The following is a 22465-nucleotide window of genomic DNA, read 5'->3' on the forward strand; positions in this document are numbered from 1 at the left end:
ATCCCTCTGCTTAGCACAGAGTAGCACTTAACTGACGCGACAATAATAATAGTTACCCATCCATCTTTTTTAGATTTGGTAATCAATGGAATTTATCGTCCGCTTACTTTGGGCGGAAGTAATTTATAACATAAAAAGATATGCAAATAAATGCTCTGGGGTGGGGTGACTATCAAACGCCCAGAGGTCACAGATCCGAGCGCAGAGATCGACGCAAAAGGGAGAGGGAGGTGGGGAAAAGAGGGCTTAATCGGGGAAGGCCTCTTGGAGGAGACGTGGCCTTAATAAGGCTCCGAAGGTGGAGAGTGTTGGTCTAGAAAATCCGGAAGCGGAGGGAATTCCAGGCTAGGGGGAGGACGTAGAAAGGGGGTTGTAAGAATAAGAGTCACACGCATCACTTAACCGTGTTACTCGGATTAAGGAAGGATGTTTGAGAGCTACCTGTCGAGAGTTTTGTTGCTGGAGCTCTTGGATTTGCGATCTGAACACCCGGTTTTCATCTTGGACATCCTGTTTAAACAAAGAGGTATTGAGTCTTCAAGGATTCGCACTCAGCTCCCAAAGGTGTTTCTTAATCAACAAGCCCGTCGTCGTCACCTGCAGCAATTTCCCCTTGTCGGCCAGATCCGTCTCTCGCTCTTTTAGTACGGCTTCCACCATCTTCACTGCATCGTCTTTGCTCTTCAATCTGTGGAGCGATTCGACAAGAAAACGCTCAGGGGCTTCTGCCCTCTGCCAAAGCTGGACGAAGACGATGGCTCGGCACCCTGTTTTTCTCCCCCTAAGAGATCTGGTTTCACCCAGGCTGATAGTTCTGTTTTGTGTAATCGTATCTGTTAAGCACTTACAGGCCCTGTACCGAGCACTGGAGTAGATATAAATTAGTCAGGTTGGACACGGTCCCTGTCCCACACGGGGCTCACGCTCTTAATCCCCATTTTCTCTGAGGTCCAGAGAAGTGAAGTAACTCGCGCAGGGTCACAGGGCAGGCAAGTGGTGGAGCCGGAATTAGAATCCAGGTCCTCCGCCTCCCGGGTCCGTGTTCTCTCCACTAGGCCGCCCTGCCTGTCGTGGCATTTTAGACAGTCCAGTGCAGACATCCCCTGGGAAAGATCGAGTTTGGTTTCTCTGGGGCAGAGGGAGCAATCAATATGACTAATTGATTGACTCCAAAGGGGCTTCCTCTCCTAGGACTCCCAGGGACCCTAAAAGCTAATCCCTTCTCTTGCTTCCCATCACCGGATCCAGCAGTGCTCTTCAGCTGCCATCAGCGGTGTGGCCTAGTGGCTAGAGCCCGGGCCTGGGTGTCAGAAGGGCTTGGGTTCTAATCCCGGCTCCGCCACCTGCCTGCTGTCTGACCTGGGCCAAGTCACTTCACTTCTCTGGACCTCAGCTACCTCCTCTGAAAAATGGGATAAAGACTGTGAGCCCCATGTGGGACCTGGACCATGTCCAACCTGATTAGCTGGTCCTAACCCGGCACTTAGTACAGTGCCTGGCACATAGTAAGCACTTAACAAATACCATTCAAAAAAAAAAAAAAAGAAAGGGAAAGATTTAAGTTGCCTGGATCACGGACTCCCAGTCATGCTATTCCCCGATTAGAACAGTGAAGCCTCGAGGCAAGAGCCCAGGGCTGGGAGTCAGAAGGACCTGGGTTCTAGCCCCGGCTCTGCCGCTGTGCCACCTTGGGCAAGTCACTCACTTCTCTGGGCCTCAGTGTCCTCATCTGTAAAATGGGGATTCAATACCCACCCTCCCTCCTACTTGTGAGCCTCATGTGGGACAGGGACTGTGACCGACCTGATTAACTTGTTTCTACCCCAGAGTTCAGAACGGTGCTTGACATATAGTAAGCGCTTAACAGATACCGTCATTATTATTATATATTGCAACATATAATCATAAAAAAAATTATTTCAGGTGCTAGTTTCCTATTATTAAACTCCAAAAAAGAAACAAAAAACCAATTTAACCACCCACTCTTACTAAAAAAGACTAGCAATCCACGCTCTTTAGAACTTCCCATAAGCTCATTTAATTCAGGCTTTCCATTTGGAAGGAAAGAGCAAGTTCCCTCTCCCAGATGCTGCTCCCTGCTTTGACAGGCCCCTTAAAATTTTTCAGAAACTCTCCAAAGCAGCCCGAAACTATCAGGACGCACCAGCTTCGCTTACTTGCCCCACCCAGAAGAGTACTTACAGACGTTCGAGCTCCTGAATTTGTAGTGCCAAAGACGCCTAAGGGATAAGTTCAGAGGTTCGCGTTCAGCTCGGAAAATCAGACAACGTAAGCACGCTCCCAGTCCTCCGGGGACTCCGTCGGAAACCCGTTGTTGGGGAGGGATTGTCTCTATCTGCTGCCGAACAGTACTTTCCAAGCGCTGGGTACAGTGCTCTGCACCAAGTGCTCGATAAATACGACTGAATGAATGAATGAAACGAAGTAGACCCACTCGCTTCGGGATCTGTTAGCGTTCTGCTCGGCTCTGGCGTTCCCCGACTAGGCCCTACGCCCTCCCCCTGCAGCACCGCCTGCCTCCTGAGCGCTTACCGTACGCAGAACACTGTACTACGCGCTTGGGAGAGTACAACACGATCACAAGCAGACACGTTCCCGGCCCACAACGAGCTCAGAGTCTCGAGGGACGGACAGTGATATAAATAAACTACAGATATAGATCTGTAGCCTTTAAACCCTTGAAATTCCCCCGCTCCCTCTATCCCACAGAACTCAGATAGAGACGCGTAATTTTTTCTGTTAATGTCCGTCTCCCCCTGTAGACTGCAGGCTTCTTGTGGACAGGGAATGTGTCTGTTTATTGCTGTACTCTCCCAAGAGCTTAGTACAGCGCTCTGCACAAAGTAAATACCGCTGACTGCTTAACCAACACCCCGGTTATCACGATTTCTGCTCTTAGGCCGGGATCGATATTTGCCGACAATCAGCGGGGACCCCATTTCCCGTGTAACCTCCCCTCTAGACTGTAAACCGGTCGTGGGAAGGGAACGGGTCATCCAGCTCGGTTCTACTCTCCCCTCCCCAGCGCTCAGTCCAGTGCTCGGCACCCAGTAGGCGCTCAATAAATATGACCGACTGTCGGTTCCACAAGACGACCGGGGTCATACCTGCTGCGAGCTCTTCTGTGCGAGCTCCTGGACGTGTGATTTTAGAGAGGCGTTTTCGTCTTGAAGGGCCTTAGGGACGAGAAGGGCAGACGGATGTAAACGACGCTCCGCTGAATGAACACACAGACGCGCGCGGCTGAAATCCCTCTCCCTCCGGATTCCCGCTCCTGACCTGTAACCGTTTTCCGTGGTCGGCCAGCTCTTTCTTCCTCTCTTCCAGCACGCTCTCCGCGGATTTTACCTGTTCCTCCTTCCCTTTCAATCTGCACAATTAAATCCCCAAAGGTTAAAGATAAAACGTTAATGAAAACGGCCCGGGGGAACCGATTCTTAAAGGCACCTGGGGTTTTAAAAAGTTTCACGGAACCGGCGGCGGCGGCGGGGACCAAACGGATGTGGGACGGCGCTCGCAACGGTGATGTCGTAAAACCCCGAGTTGGGGAAAGTGACGCACGTCTGAGGCAGGGTAACTGGGAGTGGCCCTAGGACAAAGCTGGGAATCGGGAGCTGCGAGTTCTAATTTCAGCCCGTCCCCTGATCTGCCGTGTGACCTCGGGCAAGTCGCTTAACTCCTCTGGTCCTCAGTTTCCTCATCTGCAAAATGGGGGGAGGAGATGTCCGCGCTCGCTCCCTTGTGAATCCTACTTGGGATGGAGAATGTGTCTAATTTACCTTGTACTTACCCCCCCAGCGCTTAGTGCACTGTGGGCGTGGAAGAGCATTATTATCACTAATCATAATTTTCTATATGAATATTATTATTTTCATAGCAACGAGAGGGGACACTCTCTTTTTCAATCAGCAGGTCATCAGTCCACTACTACAAAATGGTGGAGGGAAGTTCTACCCTGCCCAACTGTCAAGCGCTTCTTGGCCACTAGCATGGCCTAGTGGCTAGAGCCCGAGGTCTGGGAGTCGGAAAGTCACGGGTTCTAATCCCGGCTCCGCCACTTCTCTGCTGTGTGGCCTTGGGCGAGTCGCTTCGCTTCTCTGCGCCTCAGTTCCCTCGTCTGCAAAATGGGGATGACGACTTTGAGCCCGATGTGGGACAGGCGCCGCGTCCAACCTGATTTGCTTGTATTCCGCCCCGGCGCTTAACAAATACCACAATTATCTGACTTATTATCATTATAGTCACTACCTTCAGTTTGAAACCCAGGCAGCTAGAAGGGATATTTCAAGGAAAAACAGGGGTCACCTCGCTCGGGAGCGATACTCACAGACTCTCCAGCTCCCGGATCTGGGCCGTGACGGATACCTGTACGGTTTCGAGCAAACGGATAGATTAATTTCCGCTCTCGCTCCTGCCCCTCCAATCCTGAGCTACTAAGATGCTCCACGTCTCCTGGGGTCAATCGTGGAGGTTCACACCTACGGATCTGTCCCGTTCAAGACCGAAAGAAGCTGCTTTAAAAGGCAAAGGGTGGAAACTGCTCTCCAATTTCTCTGAAGGGCAGACGACGGGATACCCTAGAGGTAGAACCGTTACCGCAGAGCGATCCATCCGTCCCCCTTTGGCAGTTCTCAAACTAGGAGCCCGAGGATATAATGAATTAGAAGGGCAGAGCGGCCTGGTGAGAAGAGCCCGGGCTTGGGTTCTCATCCCGGCTCTGCCACGAGTCTGCTGGGTGCCCGTGGGCAAATCACTTCACTTCTCTGGGCCTCAGTTTCCTCACCGGGGAAATGGGGATTAAGACTGTGAGCCCCAGGTGGGGCAGGGTCCGTGTCCAACCTGATTAGCTTATATCTATCTCAGCGCTCAGTACAGTGCCTGGCACATAGCGAGCCCTTAAACACCATTTTTTAAAAAGCGTTTCCAATATACTTCCCCTCTGTAAAAAAAAAACCAGCCTCCCCGCCCCGGCCCAGAATTGGGGTTTTACCTGCCGGGCCTTTTCGAGCTGGATATTTCCCACTTCCTCTTTCAGGGCCTCCACTTCCTGCCTCAGAGCCTTGAGGGTGACAGAAAGGACAAGATCGGCCAGCGGTACGGCGGGATCCCACGCGACCGGCTCGGTACGTACGCGAGGGCGGAGGCGAGACGGTCAGCCGGTCGGTCGATCGGACTTACTGAGGGCGTACCGCGTGCAGAGCCCTGTGCAAAGCGCTTACTGTCCCCATCTGTCTAGCTCGAGTACCTGAATGGTCTTCTCTTTGCTCGCGACCTTCTGCGCTTCGGCCTGGAGGAGCTCTTCCGCCGATTTGAGCTTCCCGTCCTTCTCGCGGGTCCTGAGGTAGAGAAACACGGTGTTAACGACGGCAGAGAGCCATTCCATCGCCTGGACCCTCCAATTCTTGGGAGGGAGAGAAGGGATCGACATTGGCTCGGAGAGGGCCGTTGGTGTGTTAACACAGGAACCCTTCTTGTATGACACTGAATCCATGCTCTGTCCGATGGTTCGGGGACAAAAGGAGTCATTATGACAGACAATGGAGCCAGAACATGAAAACTCCACTGGGCTGGCCACGAACAGGGACCAATTAAAGCAAGGGAGAAAGAAGTGTCATCCTCAGAGCCCAAATTTGAAGCCGGGAGCCCTCTAGACTGTAAGCTCGTTGTGGGCAGGGAATGTGTCTATTCTTGTACTGTCCTCTCCCAGGTGCTTAGGACAGTGCTCTGCACACCGTAAGCGCTCAATAAATACCACCGAATGAGATACGACTGACTACAGGGGCTGTTTCTCCTTGGTCGCTCTCTGCCCGCTCAAGAGGTTGGCTTGGTTTTAGAGAGATTTCCAGGGTCGGATGGCTTCAGGAAAAACTCTGAGGCTGCACGGGGATTGATTCTTTAAAAAGTAACCTTAAAAAACCCTAAAACTCCTTGTCATACGTTATCAAAATCCACGTCTTGACCAGGTGTGGGAATTGAGGTGAATCGGTCTATTTATTGAGCGCTTATTGGGTGCGAAGCACTCTCCTAAGCGTCTGGGAGAGAACAATAGAGCATTTATTATAGTATTCATATTAATCTCTGTCTCCCCCTCTAGACTGTAAGCTTGTAGTGGGCAGGGAAAGTGCCTGTTTATTGTTATATTGTGCCCTCCCATGCGCTTAGGACAATGCTCTGCACGCGGTGAGCATTCAGTAAATACGACGGATGTGTTCCCTGCCCATAAAGAGCTTGAACGTGTGTCTATCGATTCCGTCTGTTATTACACCTCACTCTCCCAAGTGCTTAGGTCACCGCTCTGCACCCAATACACGCTCAATAAACATGAGTGACTGCGCTTAAATGCCCTTGGCTTCCGAGGGCCCCCAAAGTAATCCTCTTTGCAAGAGGATTACATTTACATGGTGAAATTCTTGGCCCGCCCAATAGGAAAATCCTGGGCGTAAAGAAAGGGGAGAGAAACCGAGCGGAGTAGAAAACGATAGTCAAGGTTACTTACGCTCTTTGGAGTTCTTCGTTGAGGGAAGTGAGAGCCACCTGCAATAGAAGTGGTTTTGGGGTTTTTTTTCTGGTATTTGTTATGCGCTTACTATGTGCCAGGCTCTGTACTAGGCATCGGGGTACATACAAGATGATCAGGAGGCACTTTCCTTGTTCAGTCCTGGCACCTGCTCTGTTTCTGATTGCCTATGGGATCAGACAAGCCACTCGACTGAGAGGCAGCGTGGGTCTACTTCTATTTCTATCATCGTTATTACTATTGGAACTTCTCACTATTACTAATCGTTATTAATAAGCAGCGTGACCCAGTGAATAGAGCCAGGACCTGGGAGTCGGAAGGAACTGACTCTCCCAACGCTGTGTGACGTTGGGCAAGTCACTGCTCTGGGCCTCAGTTTCCTCCTCTGGAAAATGCAGACTACGAGCCTCACGTGGGATGTGCTTCTTCCTTTACGCCACGCTGCTCATTAATAATTACTATTAATAGTAATCAGTTCCGATAATAACGACGATAATAGAAATGGAACCTCCCTTAAGGACTTGCTACGCTAAGGGTCAGTGAGTCCCCTCCCACTCCGCGGGGGCTTAATCGAGGCGTATGGCGCCTGGATCGAAGCATGATCGTTAAAGTAGGATTCCCAGATTCTGTCAGCATGTCCTTCGCTGAATACGAAACCAAAAACGGGGGAGTCGCTTTGGCTTGAGTCCCCTGCGGGTGCGGGGCAGGGGTCTGCAGGACTGAGGGTGGGTGTGTGGGTGTGATGTGAGAGACAGAGACAGAGAGAGAGGGAGCGAGCACTGACCCCCTAAACAGCCAAGCCGTGGGTCCTCAGGGCTCCCCTTAGGAAGGATTACTGAGAACCAGCTTGACCTAGTGACGCCAGCCCGGGCTTGGGAGTCAGAAGACGTCGATTCCAATCCCGCTCCGCCCCTTGTCCGCAGCAGGACCTTGGCCAAGTCACTTCACTTCTCTGGGCCTCAGTTCTCCCATGTGGAAAATGGGGATTAAGACCGGGCGCCCCATGCGGGACAGTGACCGGGTCCAACCCGCTTAGCTCGGATCCACCCGGGCGCTTAGAAGAGCGCCCGGGGCGTAGAAAGCGCTTAAATACCGTCACTATCGTGACGACCGCCCAACGACTGAACACGTCACGGTATTCGGTCACCATGGTATCGAGTGAGGCAGATGGGTGCCAAAGTTCTGAAACCCCGAGTGCAGAACTTTCATAAGCACGTGAGCGCTTATGTGGCCGACTGATATCTTTCCGATGATCCGCAGGTGGGTTTGATGACGTCAGGCCGGTCGCCCCCTACCTGATCGCTTTGCTGGGCTCGAAGGCTTTTGACGTCTTTTTTCAAGGTCGCGTTTTCCGTCCTTAACACCTTTGGAAACAAACACAGGATACGGCTTTCAGAGAGCTACCTTCCCGCGGGGGGGAAGGATTTTCCTTTTTCCTGAGCGCCTACCTTGCCGTTCTTAAACCAACAAATACGCCCACTTTCTACGCCGTGCCTTCCTCCTCTTGCCGCGTTAAGCCTGACGCTTTTTCTTCCTACTTTCCGGACTGGAAGCCCACTGTGGGAACGTGTCTGCTGCAGCGTCCTCTCCCAAGCGCTGAGTACAGTGCTCTGCACACGGTAAGCGCTCGATAAATACCACCGATAGATGGATACCTCACTTTTCTCACTCCCTACCCCCGCTCTTTTCCCACTCCTTTCCTTGCCTCCATTCATTCAATCGTATTTATTGAGCACTTACTGCGCGCACAGCACTGTACTAAGCGCTTGGGAGAGTACAATACGACAATAAACTGACACATTCCCTGCCCACAACGAGCTTGCAGTCTAGAGGACGTACTCCAAGTCACTGCAACCAACTCCCTTTCCTTCACCCCATCCCCAACGTCTAGAACATCCTCGCGCCTCTTGATCCTGTTTCACTCCCTGGGACTTATTGAGCGCTTACTGCGTGCCGAGCACTGTACCACCTGCATGGAAGAGTACAATCCTAACAGATTTGGTGGACGAGGTTCCCGTCCACGAGGAGCTTGTAGTTTAGAAGGGATTGGCACAAGATATGCTCTACCCCAGGAGAATTTGTTGCAATAATACTAATTAATAATACAATAATAATGTTGGCATTTGTAAAGCGTTTACTATGTGCCCAGCACTGTTCTAAGCCCTGGGGTAGACACAGGGTCTTCAGGTTGTCCCACGCGGGGATCACGGTTTTAATCCCCATTTTCCAGATGAGGTAACTGCGGCCCAGAGAAGTGAAGTGACTTGCCCAAAGTGGCACAGCGGACGAGTGGCAGAGGCGGGTTTAGAACCCACGACCTCTGACTCCCAAGCCGGGGCTCTCTCCGCCAAGTCACGCTGCTCCCTCCAGCAGAGATATCTGCCAGACCGCTCCTTCTTCTGGGACTTGATACACAATTGTTTAGACAGTGAATGTGTCCGGCGTGTGAACAGGATGAAACAACAGGTCTAGACTGGCAGCTCGTTGAGGGCAGGGAATGTGTCTATTGTTCCATTGACCTCTCCCCAGCGCTTAGCACGGCGTTCTGCACACAGTCAGCGCTCAATAAATACGACGGAATGAACGGCTGCTGACCCTAGGCCGACACTGAGATGATTGATCCCTGTGAGGTCGTCGTGGACAGAAATGTGTCTGTTATGGGGTCCTCTCCCAAGCGCTTAGTACGGTGCTTTACACACAGTCAGCGCTCAATAAATACGACAATGAATGAATGATAGCAGAGGGGTGTCTGGAGAAGGGCAGGGGGCAAGGGACCCCTAGTTTTTCTGGGCCGGCTCAGCTGCGGGGGAGGGCTCACGGGGCCCGACTCCAAGAACGCCAGGCCTCGCTAAATGTTAGCACAGACCCCCCCCTCGCCGCCCCGCCTTCACCCCCAGAACGACATTTTCTTGTAGGAAATCCTCTAGCCGCACTCTGCCCAGTCAGGGAAAGCTGGTCCAGTGCAAATTTCCCACACGGTGCCCTCCCTAAAGTTCCATCCGACCGACCCGGCCTCACCTGGGGTCTTATATGGCTTTCTAAGGAAACCGACTTCATCGTTTTTGCATTTCCACACTACGCCGGGCCGAAGCGTCAGACAGCACGCTCCAGCCGCTCTCGCACGGGTTTGGGGGTCGGTAATATCACCTCGAGTTCATCTACCTCACCCCTGACCTCTCGCCCACGTCCTGCCTCCGGCCTAGAAGACTCTCCCTCTTCACACCTGACAGACGATCGCTCTTTCCAGACTAAGCCCTCCTAGGGCTTGCTCCCTTTATCTCCCCCTCCCTCAGCCCCACGGCACATACAGTCCACATCCCTCATTTATTTATTGATGTTAATATCTGCTTTCCCCCTCTAGACCGGAAGCTCTTTTTTCTGGACAGGGAACGGTTCTAGTGACTCTGATAAATACCGTACTCTCCTAAGCACTTCGAACGGTGCTCCGCACATAGTAGGTGCGCAGTAAATACTAATGATTGACACTTGGGTGGCGATGAAAAGCTGGGCTTGGCGGTGATCCACCAATCGTCAATTTTTTTTCAGGAGTACTTGGTAAGCGCCTACCATGGGCCGGGCACCGTACCAAGCACTGGGGTAGATAAAAGCTACCCCACGTGGGGCTCCCAATCTTCATCCCTATTTTACAGATGAGGTAACTGAGGCCCAGAGAAGTCAAGGGACTTGTCCACGGTCACAAGCAGACAAGTGGCTAACAATCTGATTGGAAAATCGCCCAATCAAAGCTGTACCTTCAATTCCTCCTCTTTATTAGCCACCTGTATCAACCCAGTTTCCAGGAGTTCTTCAACGGTCTTTAATTTCTCATCCTTCTCTTGAATGCTGAAAATGCAAAATTATTATTAGTTGTAATAACAACAATGATAATGACGGTATCTGCTAAGTGCTTATTATGTGCCGGGCACTGTACTAAGCGCTAGGGTGGGTACAAGCAAATCGGGTGGGGCAGAGTCCCCATGCCATTTGGGGCTCGCCGTCTCAACCCCCATTTTACAGATGAGATAACGGAGGCCCGGAGGAACGAAGCGACTTGCCCACGGCCACCCGGGAGACGAGTGGCGGACCTGGGATTAGAACCCGTGACCTTCCGACTCCAAGGCCCGGGCTCTAGCCACTGCACCACGCCGCTTCTCCATATATACACACCCAGCGATGCAAGTCAACTGAGAGAATACCAGCCCCACCACTCCACTAAGCGCTCGCTACAGTGCTCTGCACACGGTAAAGTACTCTGCCCATCCCCCCCGACCCAAAGTAGCATCATTTATGTCTTAAAAAAAACATTTTGGGGAGCGTGTGGTATTTTTTTTTTTAAACGCTTACTCCGTGCCAGACACCGTAACTAAGCGCTGGGGTGGATATCAGATAATCAGATTGAACTTCCCCCGGACTGCAAGCTCGTTATGGACAGAGGGCACATCTGCTAAATCTGCCTCGCTCTCCCAAGCATTTAGAACAGTGCTCTGCACATAGTAAGCGCTCAGTTAATACAACTGACCGATTGAATCCAGTCCACGTCCCACACGGGGCCCACCGTCGTAACCCCAACTTCACACACGAGGCCCAGAGAAGTGAAGTGACTGGCCCGAGGTCACGGCGGGATTAGAACCCGGGTCCTCCTTAGTCCCAGGCCCGGGCTCTAACCCCTAGGCCGGGCCGCTTGTCCGTCGGACCCGAAAGCCCGCTAGAGCTCTCACCTTCTTTCCATCTGCTCCAACCTCTCTTTTGTCACCTGTAAAACACGGAGAGTTATCGAAATTAATAGCCCGGCGGGAGATTAGCAAGCGCTCGAGATACTGCCAGAGCCAGGTTCGAGAGTCTAAATGGCCCCGCGTTCTAAGAACCGCCTTGGAAAACTGGAAAACGATAAGGCCGAGATGAAAGCATCGGATAAGCAGAAGACATTTATCGTCGAGGGGCTGGGCTCCGATAGCGGTAGCTAAGGCGATGAAACCGAAGATACAATCCTCACCTTCGCTTTACTGTGGATTCACGTACAATCAGACCACAGGGGAGTGACCGCCTCTCGTTCTCAGACAGAGCTTAATCAATCATTCCAATCGATGGTATTTACTGAGCGCTCACTAGAGCGCCGCTCTAAGTGCTTGGTTTCTAAGGTCTTCCTGTAGATAGGTTAAACTCCTCCTATAATTAAAAGTCGACGGGCCTAACGGGAGCCCTCCGGGGCCGGGTTACGGTGGCTGGGAGGCAATCAGTGGCATTTACTGAGCGCCTACTCCCGAGCAGAACACCGTCCTGAGCGCTTGGAAGCACGGAGGCGGGTGATACGATCCCCGCCTCTGACGAGTTTACAGCCGAAAGGGGGAGGGAGAAACTCCCAAAATCGATGGTATTTATTGAGTGCTCACTGCGTGCAGAGCACTGTATTAAGCGCTTGGGAGGGTCTAATATAAGACACATTCCCTGCCCACAGCGAGCTTGCTGTCTAGAGGGGGAGACGGACACGAATGGAAATAGATAAATTACGGAAACTGAAATCATTTATGGATAGGAGGAAGGAGGAGATGATTGTGAACCTCCAATTACCGGGGGACGCTAACGTCCTCCAAGTTCCACTGATCGATCTCTACATTCATTTATTCATTCCAACGTATTTATTGAGCGCTTACTGTGTGCAGAGCACTGTACTAAGCGCTTGGGAGAGGACAACGGGACAATCGGCAGGCACACTGCCTGCCCACAGTGAGCTTTCAGTCTAGAGGGGGAGACAGACACGTAAGCCCGGCGTTGGCAGGGATGGGTCTCTACTGCTGAATCGTACTTTCCAAACGCTCAGTACGGTGCTCTGCACACAGTAGGCGCTCAGTAAATACGACTGAATGAATTAACAGAAATAAACAAACGACGGATCTGGACCTAAGCGGTGTGGGGCTGGGAGGGGGGATGAATAAAAGGGGCGAGTCAGGGCGACGCAGATGGGAGTGGGAGAAGGGGAGAGGAGGGGTTAGCGGGCGCTCAATAAATACCATCCCCGGCTTTGGCTCCCGACCGTCCGGAGACCACGGGGCGGATCCTGCCTCTTTTGGGCCGGACGCCCAGGCTCTCCAACCTTAGTCACGCCGTCCTCTCGTCTCGTGCAGCCGGAAAAACAACACGACAGCATTTTGGCGGCCTCTCCGACAAGCTCGCTGTCTCCTTCCGGGTGGGATGCGGGGAGGGGAGGGCGGGAATTCCGGCCCCAAACCGTTCTCCTCCCAACTGCCACTTGGAATTTTTGAAACCTCGGCAGGCCGCTTCCGGCTCGAGGGAGGAAGCTCACTGGGGGCAGGCAATGTGTGTTACGGTTGTACCCTCCCGAGCGCTTAACACAGTGCTCTGTACAGAGTGAGCGCTCAATAAGTACAACTCACTGAGCTGAAGGGGAACCAATTCACAGTGGCCAGCGCGTTCCCCCTCGCAAGGGGCAGGAGTGGAGATCGGTCGACGGACAGGCAAAGCCGTTCGGAACCGAGAGGAGGTGGGAGTGGGGGAGACGGGAAGCAGCGTGGCTCAGCGGAAAGAGCCCGGGCTTGGGAGTCAGAGGTCACGGGTTCGAATCCCGGCTCCGCCACTTGTCCGCTCTGTGACTGCGGGTGGGTCACTTCACTTCTCTGTGCCTCAGTGACCTCATCTGGAAAATGGCGATGAAGACTGTGAGCCTCACTCGGGACAACCCGATGACCCTGGATCTCCCCCAGCGCTTAGAACAGCGCTCTGCACACGGTAGGCGCTTAACCAACCAATAATAATAATTATTATTAATAAATAATAATAGTAATAAATAATACCAACATTATTATTCAAGGCAGGGTCAACGAAAATCAGGCTCGATAATCGGGGGGGTCCAGCAAGCTGGCACGAAGCCCGACCCCCCCTTGGGGCCGTTCCAGCCGAGGAGACGGGCGCCTTTTTCAGACCACTGGGGTTCCCTGGTTTAATTACAGTTTCAGCAAAATAATTAAAAATCACCGACTCCCTCGGAGAGTTCGCTAAAGACACTTTCCTTTCCTTTTTTCTTTATCGTATTTGTTAAGCACTTATCTGCGGATAGAGCCGGAGCCCGGGGGTCAGAAGGGCACGGGTTCTAATCCTGGCTCCTCCACCCGTCTGCTGGGTGACCTTGGACAGGTGGCTTCACTTCCCTGGGCCTCAGTCACCTCCTCTGGAAATGGGGATTAGGAGTGTGAGCCCTGTGTGGGCCCCCGGACTGTGTCCGACCCGACTACCTCGTGTCTACCCCACGGCTTAAAACGGCGCCGGGCAAATAGTGAGCGCCTAACTAGTACCGTAATTGTCGTTATTACGTGCCAGGCACTCTACTAAGTGCTGGGGAACGTCAGCTGACAGTCTTCATCCCCACTTGACAGACGAGGGAACTGAGGCCCGGACAAGGATTAGAACCCAGGTCGTCCCGGCTCCCAGGCCAGTGCTCTATCCACTAGTCTACCGCAGCGCTTAGTACAGTGCTTGGCACATAAGAGCCTTGAACCAACACCACAATTATTATTATCGGTTTTCTATATTCCATTTATTCATGTGTTCATTTTGGGGTTTACTTTCCGGAGTAGTAGTACTACTATGTGCAGAACACTGTACTAAGCATTGGGAAAGATGAAATACTGGACGTGGAACCCGTCCCTTAAGGGGCTCCCCGGCTCTTGTTACCACTTTTATTAAGTCTTTGTCTGCGTGTGCACGTGCATTAGACTGCGAGCCCGTCACTGGGCAGGGATTGTCTCTATCTGTTGCCCAACTGTCCATTCCAAGCGCTCAGTCCAGTGCTCTGCACATAGGAAGCGCTCGATAAATACGACCGAACGAATAGGCCACGCTGCTTCTCCGAGGTTCCGGCCTTCCACCCCGAAAGCGGCACCGGTTGGTTTTGCAGAGCAAAGAGGCCAAGTCCAGAGCTGGCCTAACATCAGGAATGTGGCACCTTGGATACCGCCCAGCTCCAACAGCTTCCGAAAACAAAGGCACCGGAGCGATCCGTCCTTCGAAAACCCTGAGAGGTTCACTGCGGAGGAGTGAGCCAGGAAGGAACTCACCTGCTCAGACACCAGAGCTTGTAGTCTGTGAACTTCGCCCTGCAAAGCCTTGTTTTGATCTTTCAGAATCTGGAAGAGTTACAGGAAAAGCCGCAGTTTAGGGACTTGGGTTTTACGGTCTCGGACCCGAAGAGCTTTGGAAAAGAAAGGAGCCCTGATTGGTATCCCATTGGGAGGGATTTATATTGCTCGGTAAGGGGTGAGCGCTCACTAAATACCGTCGTCTGACCCACCTATTGATTATGCAGTATGACTTAATAATAATGTTGGTATTTGTTAAGCGCTTACTATGTGCCGAGCACTGTTCTAAGCGCTGGGGTAGACATAGGGGAATCAGGTTGTCCCACGTGGGGCTCACAGTCTTAATCCCCATCTTTACAGATGAGGGAACTGAGGCACAGAGAAGTTAAGTGACTTGCCCACAGTCACACAGCCGACAAGTGGCAGAGCTGGGATTCGAACTCATGAGCCCTGACTCCAAAGTCCGTGCTCTTTCCACTGAGCCACGCTGCTTCTCCACTTGTGCGCGTATCCCCGGACTGAGCCTTTTGGAAGAGTACGACAGAATTATCAGGCCCGATCCGGGCACTTCAAGAACTTAATCCGGCCAGAGGGACAGAGAGTAAAATAAATTCCACAGAGGAGAAGGAACAGGGGAGAGGAGTGTGAGCTAGGGCTCTTGAGGAGCAGGGTGGGTAAGTAATAATAATAATAATATGACCATTATAATTATTGTGGCCTTTGTTAAGCGGTTACTACGTGTGAGGCACTGTACTGAGCGCTGGGGTGGACACGAGCAAATTGGTTTGGACTCACCGTCTTAAGCCGCGTTTTCCCGATGAGGGACCCGAGGCCCAGAGAAGTCAAGTGACTTGCCCGAGGTCACACAGCCCACGAGTGGGAGCAGGGATGAGAACCCAGGTCCTCCGCCTCCCAGGCCGGGGCTCCATAATAATAACGTTGGTATTTGTTAAGCGCTTACTATGTGCAGAGCACCGTTCTAAGCGCTGGGGTAGACACAGGGGAATCAGGTCGCCCCACGTGGGGCTCGCAGTCTTCATCCCCATTTTCCAGATGAGGGAACTGAGGCCCAGAGGAGTGAAGTGACTCGCCCACAGTCACACAGCTGACAAGTGGCGGAGCCGGGATTCGAACCCATGAACTCCGACTCCCAAGCCTGGACTCTTTCCACCGAGCCACGCGGCTCCATCCGCTAGGCCGCGCTGCTTTTCTTCCTCACAGCCTCCCGTAGTCCATCAGTGCTATTTATCGAGCGCTTCCTATGTGCAGAGCACCATACTAAGCGCTTGGGAGAGGACGGTAAAAAAGAGTTGGTAGACGTGGTCCCCGCCCATCGGGAGCTTGATAGCCTCGAGGGGGAGACGGGCATAAAAGAAATTATGGTTAGGGATTGAGGGTGGGGGGAATAGAGCCACCGCGACTGCAAGGGCGAGGCAGGGGAGAACTCGGTCAATCGTATCTACTGCAGAGCAGAGCACTGTACTGCTCAGAGAAGCAGCGTGGCTCGGTGGAGAGAGCCCGGGCTCGGGAGTCGGAGGTCATGGGTTCGGATCCCGGCTCCGCCCCTTGTCAGCTGGGTGACCGTGGGCCAGTCACTTCACTTCTCTGTGCCTCCGTCCCCTCACCTGTAAAATGGGGATTACAACTGGGAGCCCCACGCGGGACAACCCGATGACCCCGTATCTCCCCCCAGCGCTTAGAACGGTGCTCGGCACATAGTAAGCGCTTAACAAATACTAACATTGTTATTAGTACTAAGCGCTTGGGAGAGCGCAATATGACAACATAACGGACGCACTCTGCGCTCGCAAAGTTTACCGCCTTGGTGAAGAGAGGGCTCGGTCAGGGAGAGCCTCTTACGTGGGGCCGGAGTGCGGAATCGATCAACGGGTATTGGCTGAGTGCTTACTGTGTGCACAGCACTGGACTGAGCGCTTGGGAGAGTATAATACAGTTGGCAGACACACTCCCTGCCCAGCAGGAGTTGGGTAGCAGTGGGGGGGGGGTGGGGGGAAGGAGGTGGGAGCCGGATATTCCCAAAGGATCCGTGGCCAAAGCGGGACACGTTGGTGGCCAGAGGGAAGCAGTGTGGCCTAGTGGATAAAGTCCAGGCCTGGGAGTCGGAAGGACGGACCTGGGCTCTGCTGGGTGACCTCGGGCGGGTCCCTCCACCTCTCTGGGCCTCGGTTTCCTCGTACGTGAAATGGGGATTAAGCCCGGGAGCCAGCCAGCCATCGCGGGACACTGTACCGAGCGCTTGGGAGAGGACGCTATAAGAGACGCGGTCCCCGCCCACCGCGGGCTTACGGTCTACAGCCCCGTGTGGGACGGGGACCGCGTCCAACCTGATTTGTTAGCAGAGTGCCCGGCCCGTGGTGAGCGCTTAACACATACCACGGTGATTAATTATGATTACGCTGGAATAACCGACCCAGAGATGGCTCCTCCTCGCCCGCCCCTCTGCCCCGCACCAAACCACGAGGCCCGAAAGGCAAGTCTCCCCGGCCGCCTACCTTAAATTCTTCCATTTTGTTGGAAACCTGAAGTAGTTCTCCTTGGAGCTGCTCTTCGAGCGCCTGGATCTTATCGTCCTTCAGGTGAACACTGGGCAACAGGAAATTAAAGTTAGGGGGGGCTCTGCAGGAGTCGGATCGAAAAGGCCTCCACAACCCCGCTGCCGACGACTGCCCGGCAGCTGGATCGAGGCGGAAATTACACTGTAAGCCCGTCGATTAGACTGCGAGCCCGTCAGTGGGCAGGGATCGTCTCTATCTGTTGCCGAAATGTCCATTCCAAGCGCTGAGTCCAGTGCTCTGCACATAGCAAGCGCTCAATAAACACTACTGAATGAATGAAGACGAGCAGCAACGCGACCTAGTGGAAAGGACCACGGGGCCCGGGAATCCGAGGACCTGGGTCCTCATCTCTGCCGACTGCTTGCCGTGTGACCTCGGGCCAGTCACTTCACTGGGCCTCATTTTCCTCATCGGTAAAATGGGGGATTCGATACCTGTCTTTCCACCTACTTTTTGAGCCCCGCGTGGGATCCGGACGGTGTCCGACCTGCTGAGCCCGGACCTACCCTAGTGCTCAGCACGGTGTTTGCCGCGCGGCGAGCGCTTAGCGCACACCAGAAGAATAAAATTCACCCTAACTCATATAACTTATAGAAGAGACGCTTCAGGTTTATACTACTTCACCTCTTTTGCATCTTCTCCAATTCGTGGGCAGCGGAAGCCTAGAAAAACAAAGCCGTAACAGTTTTTTAAGTCTTTCAAAGCGGGACGTTCTTTTCTTTGTGATAATGATGAACTTCGATGCTGACTCTTTCGATCACCACCCTCATTGCCAAAAATGAAAAATCGGAGGCAGGAAAGAGAAACTGGGTTTCCTCTACAGAAGGGGGGCAGAGAAAGTAGTTCACAACCTTTCCAACATCTCGAGGAAGATAAAGGAGAACAGGTAGGCCGACCCGAGGATCGCCTACCAAAATCTTCCCTCCGGCCACTCTCCTTTTCACGGCCAGGCAGCGTGGACTACCCCGGGCTTGGGAGTCGGAGGACCCGAGTTCTAATCCCGGCTCCACCTGTCTGCTGGGTGACCTTGGGCAAGTCGCCTAACGCCTCTGTGATCAGTTCCCTCATGTGCAAAATGGGAATTCGAACCCTGTTCTCCCTCCTACTTTGCCCGTGCGCCCCACGGGGGATCTGATGATCTCGCACCTACCCCCAACGCTAAGTACGGTGCTCGGCCCAGAGTCGGCGCTAACCAACACCACAGTGACCAACCAGCTGCAGATTTAAGGGACGTTAACCAAGCAGACGGCTAAAAAGAGGCCAAGGGATAGGAAAGCGTAGGCAATTTAAAAGGTTCCCTGGGCCAGAATTCTCACCCCCAGCGTTCTCCCGAACACGCAGAGAGACTGGCAGACAGATGGCATCACCGCCTCCGTCTCCCAGAACAACGGGGACGGTAATTCCGAACAAAAACGATCAGAAAATATCGCGAGAGATCAACGGAGCACAAAATCGAGGTACCTGTTCATTCGTCAGAGCCTTTAACTTCTGCACTTCTGCTTTTAACAGGTAATTCATGTTCTGGGTTACCTGGTGGAGGGAAAGAGAAATCGGCGCTCGTGGCTGGCAGAAAATCTATTCAACTGAAACATACTGGGCCGGATCAAGAGGCCGCTCCCAGCTGCTCTTTCCTCATCTCGAGGCGCGTGAGGGTCTTAATGCGGTTCGACTCACGTATTTCCATTTCACCTACTCCTCCACCCAAACCTCTCGCGTGTCTTCCCCGGCTACGGGGAGCTATTTCTTCAAAGACAGGAGAGATCGGTACAGTGCTGAGCGCTTACTACAGGGCTTTGCACACACTAAGCGCTCAGTAAATATGACAATGAATGAATCTGAAATGTGGGTAGAAGGGAATCTTGACACTGAAAAGTTTAACAGTTCAACCAACTGTCGAACGGGTTCAAACATTTTCGATTCCCTATTAGAAATTGGGAATTTCCCGATTAGAATTCAGAGAAGCAGCGTGGTTCAGTGGGAAGAGCCGGGGAGTGGGAGTCAGAGGTCATGGGTTCGAATCCCGGCTCTGCCACTTGGCAGCTGGGTGGCTGTGGGCAAGTCACTTCACTTCTCTGGGCCTCAGTTCCCTCATCTGTAAAATGGGGATTAAGACTGTGAGCCTCACGTGGGACAACCTGATGACCCTGTATCTCCCCCAGCGCTTAGAACGGCGCTCGGCACGTAGTAAGCGCTTAACGAGTACCAACATTATTATTATTAATGAAAATTTTCTTTCGGAATTGCCTCTGAACTCTCAACCGAGAACGAACTGTTAAGGAAAATTTTCTTTCAGAATTGCCTCTGAACTCTTTTTAACTGAGAACGAACTGTTACAGTGAGGCCTAGCAGCTACTGAATGAGATGGTTCTGATTTTCGTTAAAACCCCACCTTCCAGAAGTGCCAAACCTAGCAACAAGCATGACCTCGTCTTAGTCTCCGCTTCAACGTTCATTTCGACACTGAGAAGCAGCCTGGCCCAGTGGCTAGCGCCCGGGCCTGGCAGTCAGAAGGACCTGGGTTCTAAACCCGGCTCCGCCACCCGTCTGTCGTGTGACCTTTGACTTGGACTTCCCTGGGCCTCGGTTACCTCGTTGGTAAAATGGGGGCGATGACTGTGTCCAGCCCGATTAGCTTGGCTCTACCCCAGCGCTCAGTACAACGCCTGGCCCGTAGTTAAGCGCTTAATACCATTAGAAAAAATCCACCAACATCCAGAACTGTCCAGTTGAACGCACCTTAAGCTCCTCCTCTTTGCTTGCCAGGTGACTGCGCTCGATAGCCAGTGAGTCCTCTGCCTGTTTCATCTGCTTATCCTTTTCCGCGACCCTTTAACGAGAGACGGGTCGCTCCGTGACGTGAGAAACCGAGACGCGTCCGAGATGACCCATCTGACCCCCCTCCCTGCCCCAAAAGCGTGTGTTTCGCCGTCCGTCAAAATGCCAAGTTCCCGTGTTCTCTTCAACCCGTGAAATCCCAGGTCGATTCCAGACAGTGACTACCCCAAAAGAGAAGCTCTTCCCCTAGACCGAAAGCTCGTTGTGGGCAGGGAACGTGTCCCTCTGTGGTTCTGTTGTGCTCTCCCAAGCGCTTAGTACAGTGCTCTGCACACGGTAAGGGCTCCAAAGACACGACAAGGATTGAAATGGATCAATCGGCTCCTCCTGTTCTGAAATACCACATTAACTCTTTTCGGTCAAGCGGAGCCTTCAAATAATTACATTTTTTCAAGAGGAGGAGCTTGGCCTAGTGGCTAGAGCCCGGGCCCGGGCGTCAGAGGGAGCCGGGTCCTAATCCCGGCCCCGCCACTTGCCTGCTGTGTGACCTTGGGCCGGTCACTTCACTGGGCCTCGATTCCCTCATCTGTACAATTTGGGATTAAGACTGCGAGCCCCATGTGGTACGGGACTGGCTCGGATCTACCCGAGCGCTCAGAACAGTGTCTGCCTTAACGAACACCGTAAAAAAAGGCCTACGTGGGGCCCGAGAGATTAACAAAACACGTGCTTTTTGGTGTTTTTCCCACAGCCCGGGGACTAAATAAGCGTAAAGGCAGCAATGAGGAGAGAGACTGAACTTGGAAAGGCGTTTCCCAGCCGCAATGGGGAATTTTCAGCGGTGACCAAAAGAGTATGTTTGTAAACCGCGCTACCGGCATCTGCCTAAATCCCACTCGGCTGATGACCGAATCCGACGCATCCTTCCCCGGGATATACTGTGCGAGTGCACGACGGGGAGAAAGGAAAAGAAAGCTTACACTTTGTGTAACTCCTCTGCCAGGGCCGAAGCGGAAGTCTGAAGAAGGAAAGCAAAGGCAGAGTCGGTATAAAAATCTCGGGGGGGGCGAGCAAGGGGAGGGGAAAAACAAAAAATCAAGACGTCCAACTCATAGGTCCGACCTGATAGCTAGTGGTTAGGTTCCACGGGGAGGGGGGCCCGGTATATCCCGGGGAGCTCTGCCGTGCACCTGCTGTGTGACCTTGGGCGAGTCACTTCACTTCTCTGTGCCTCTGTTTCCCCATCTGCAAGACGGGGATTCGCCACCTCTTCTCCCATCTGGACCGCAAGCCCCACGTGGGACCGATCAAGTCCCCGATTAAGCCCCGTGCGGGACGGGAAGCGGCGGGACGGAAGGGATAGAGCCCGGGCCTGGGTGCCAGAGGGTCACGGGTTCTAATCCCGGCTGCGCCGCTCGATGGCGTGGGGCCTTGGGCAAATCGCTTCACTTCTCGGGGCCTCAGTTACCCCCCATCTGTACAACGGGGCCGGAGACTGGGAGCCCCACGCGGGACAGGAACTGCGTCCTACCTGATTAACTGGTTTCTACCCCATTACTGACTGCAGTATCTCACGCATAGTAAGCGCTTCACACATACTATTTAAAAAAAAAAAAAGCAGAATATAATTTCCCAGGCGAGACGACAGAGGAAGAAGCCCTCCGGCTCCCAGGTTCTCCGTTTCCATCGATGCTATTCCTGAGGAACGGCCTCCCAGACTCCAACTGGAGACCGATGGAGAAGATTCCACCCTATCGTCCGACTTCTTCCGACCGCTACGCTTGAAAAACAATTCCCACCCTGCTCGGGCGGGCTTCTCCACCAACCGAACTTCCCGAAGAACCTTCCAGGCTTCGGCGGAGGCGAGGGAAGTTGGCGTGGGCTTTGGGGTGGGGTTCTTGGGCGGGGCGGAGGAAAATGACTATTACCTGGGCTGCGATCTGGGTGTGACACTGCTGGATCTGAGCCTTCAGGGATTCATTCTGCTCCATAAGTTCCTTTCGAAAACAAAAGCCGGACACCGAGGAGAGTGGAATGAGAAAACAGGCAGCGCCCCCGCGGCGAGACAATCGGCCGCATTGATCGAGCGCTTACTGGGAGCAGAGCGCTGGGCTAAGCGTTTGGGAGAGTACGATCTAACGGAGGTCGGTGGCCTGTCCCTTGCCCACAAGGAGCTTACCGAGCCCTTACTATGTACTGAGCAATAATAATAATGATAATGTTGCGATTTGCTAAGCGCTCTGTGCAGAGCGCCGTTCGAAGCGCTGGGGTAGATACTGGGTCGTCGGGTTGTCCCACGTGAGGCTCGCAGTTAATCCCCATTTTCCAGCTGAGGCAACTGAGGCCCAGAGAAGTGAAGTGACTTGCCCACAGTCACCCAGCTGACAAATGGCAGAGCCGGGGATTCGAACCCATGACCCGTGACTTCTTCCACGCCCGGGCTCTTTCCACTGAGCCACGCAGGGCGCCAAGTTCTCAGGAGAGTG

General features: G+C 53.1%; 1 protein-coding gene across 13 annotated transcripts in view; it reads right to left on the bottom strand.

The window, feature by feature from the left end:
* Positions 1-22465, bottom strand: part of KTN1 (kinectin 1) — a 61411-nt gene that overhangs the window by 20356 nt on the left and 18590 nt on the right. For 7 of the 13 annotated variants that reach the window (XM_029079342.2, XM_039914078.1, XM_039914077.1 and 4 more), the window contains exons 11-29: positions 21908-21976; positions 20960-20997; positions 19941-20031; positions 18666-18734; positions 17829-17866; positions 17142-17232; positions 14608-14676; positions 11257-11291; positions 10291-10381; positions 7834-7902; positions 6518-6555; positions 5267-5357; positions 5012-5080; positions 4349-4386; positions 3301-3391; positions 3129-3197; positions 2203-2240; positions 598-688; positions 442-510 (exon numbers count right to left, since the gene is read on the bottom strand). In XM_029079342.2, the coding sequence (XP_028935175.1) occupies positions 442-510; positions 598-688; positions 2203-2240; positions 3129-3197; positions 3301-3391; positions 4349-4386; positions 5012-5080; positions 5267-5357; positions 6518-6555; positions 7834-7902; positions 10291-10381; positions 11257-11291; positions 14608-14676; positions 17142-17232; positions 17829-17866; positions 18666-18734; positions 19941-20031; positions 20960-20997; positions 21908-21976 (1254 nt within the window). Of the gene's footprint in view, positions 1-441; positions 511-597; positions 689-2202; positions 2241-3128; positions 3198-3300; positions 3392-4348; positions 4387-5011; positions 5081-5266; positions 5358-6517; positions 6556-7833; positions 7903-10290; positions 10382-11256; positions 11292-14607; positions 14677-17141; positions 17233-17828; positions 17867-18665; positions 18735-19940; positions 20032-20959; positions 20998-21904; positions 21977-22465 lie in introns of all 13 variants that reach the window. The other 6 variants (XM_029079343.2, XM_029079347.2, XM_029079346.2 and 3 more) reach the window with 1 other exon arrangement.

The sequence above is a fragment of the Ornithorhynchus anatinus genome, chromosome 14, assembly GCF_004115215.2.
Source record: "Ornithorhynchus anatinus isolate Pmale09 chromosome 14, mOrnAna1.pri.v4, whole genome shotgun sequence".
Taxonomy (NCBI): domain Eukaryota; kingdom Metazoa; phylum Chordata; class Mammalia; order Monotremata; family Ornithorhynchidae; genus Ornithorhynchus; species Ornithorhynchus anatinus.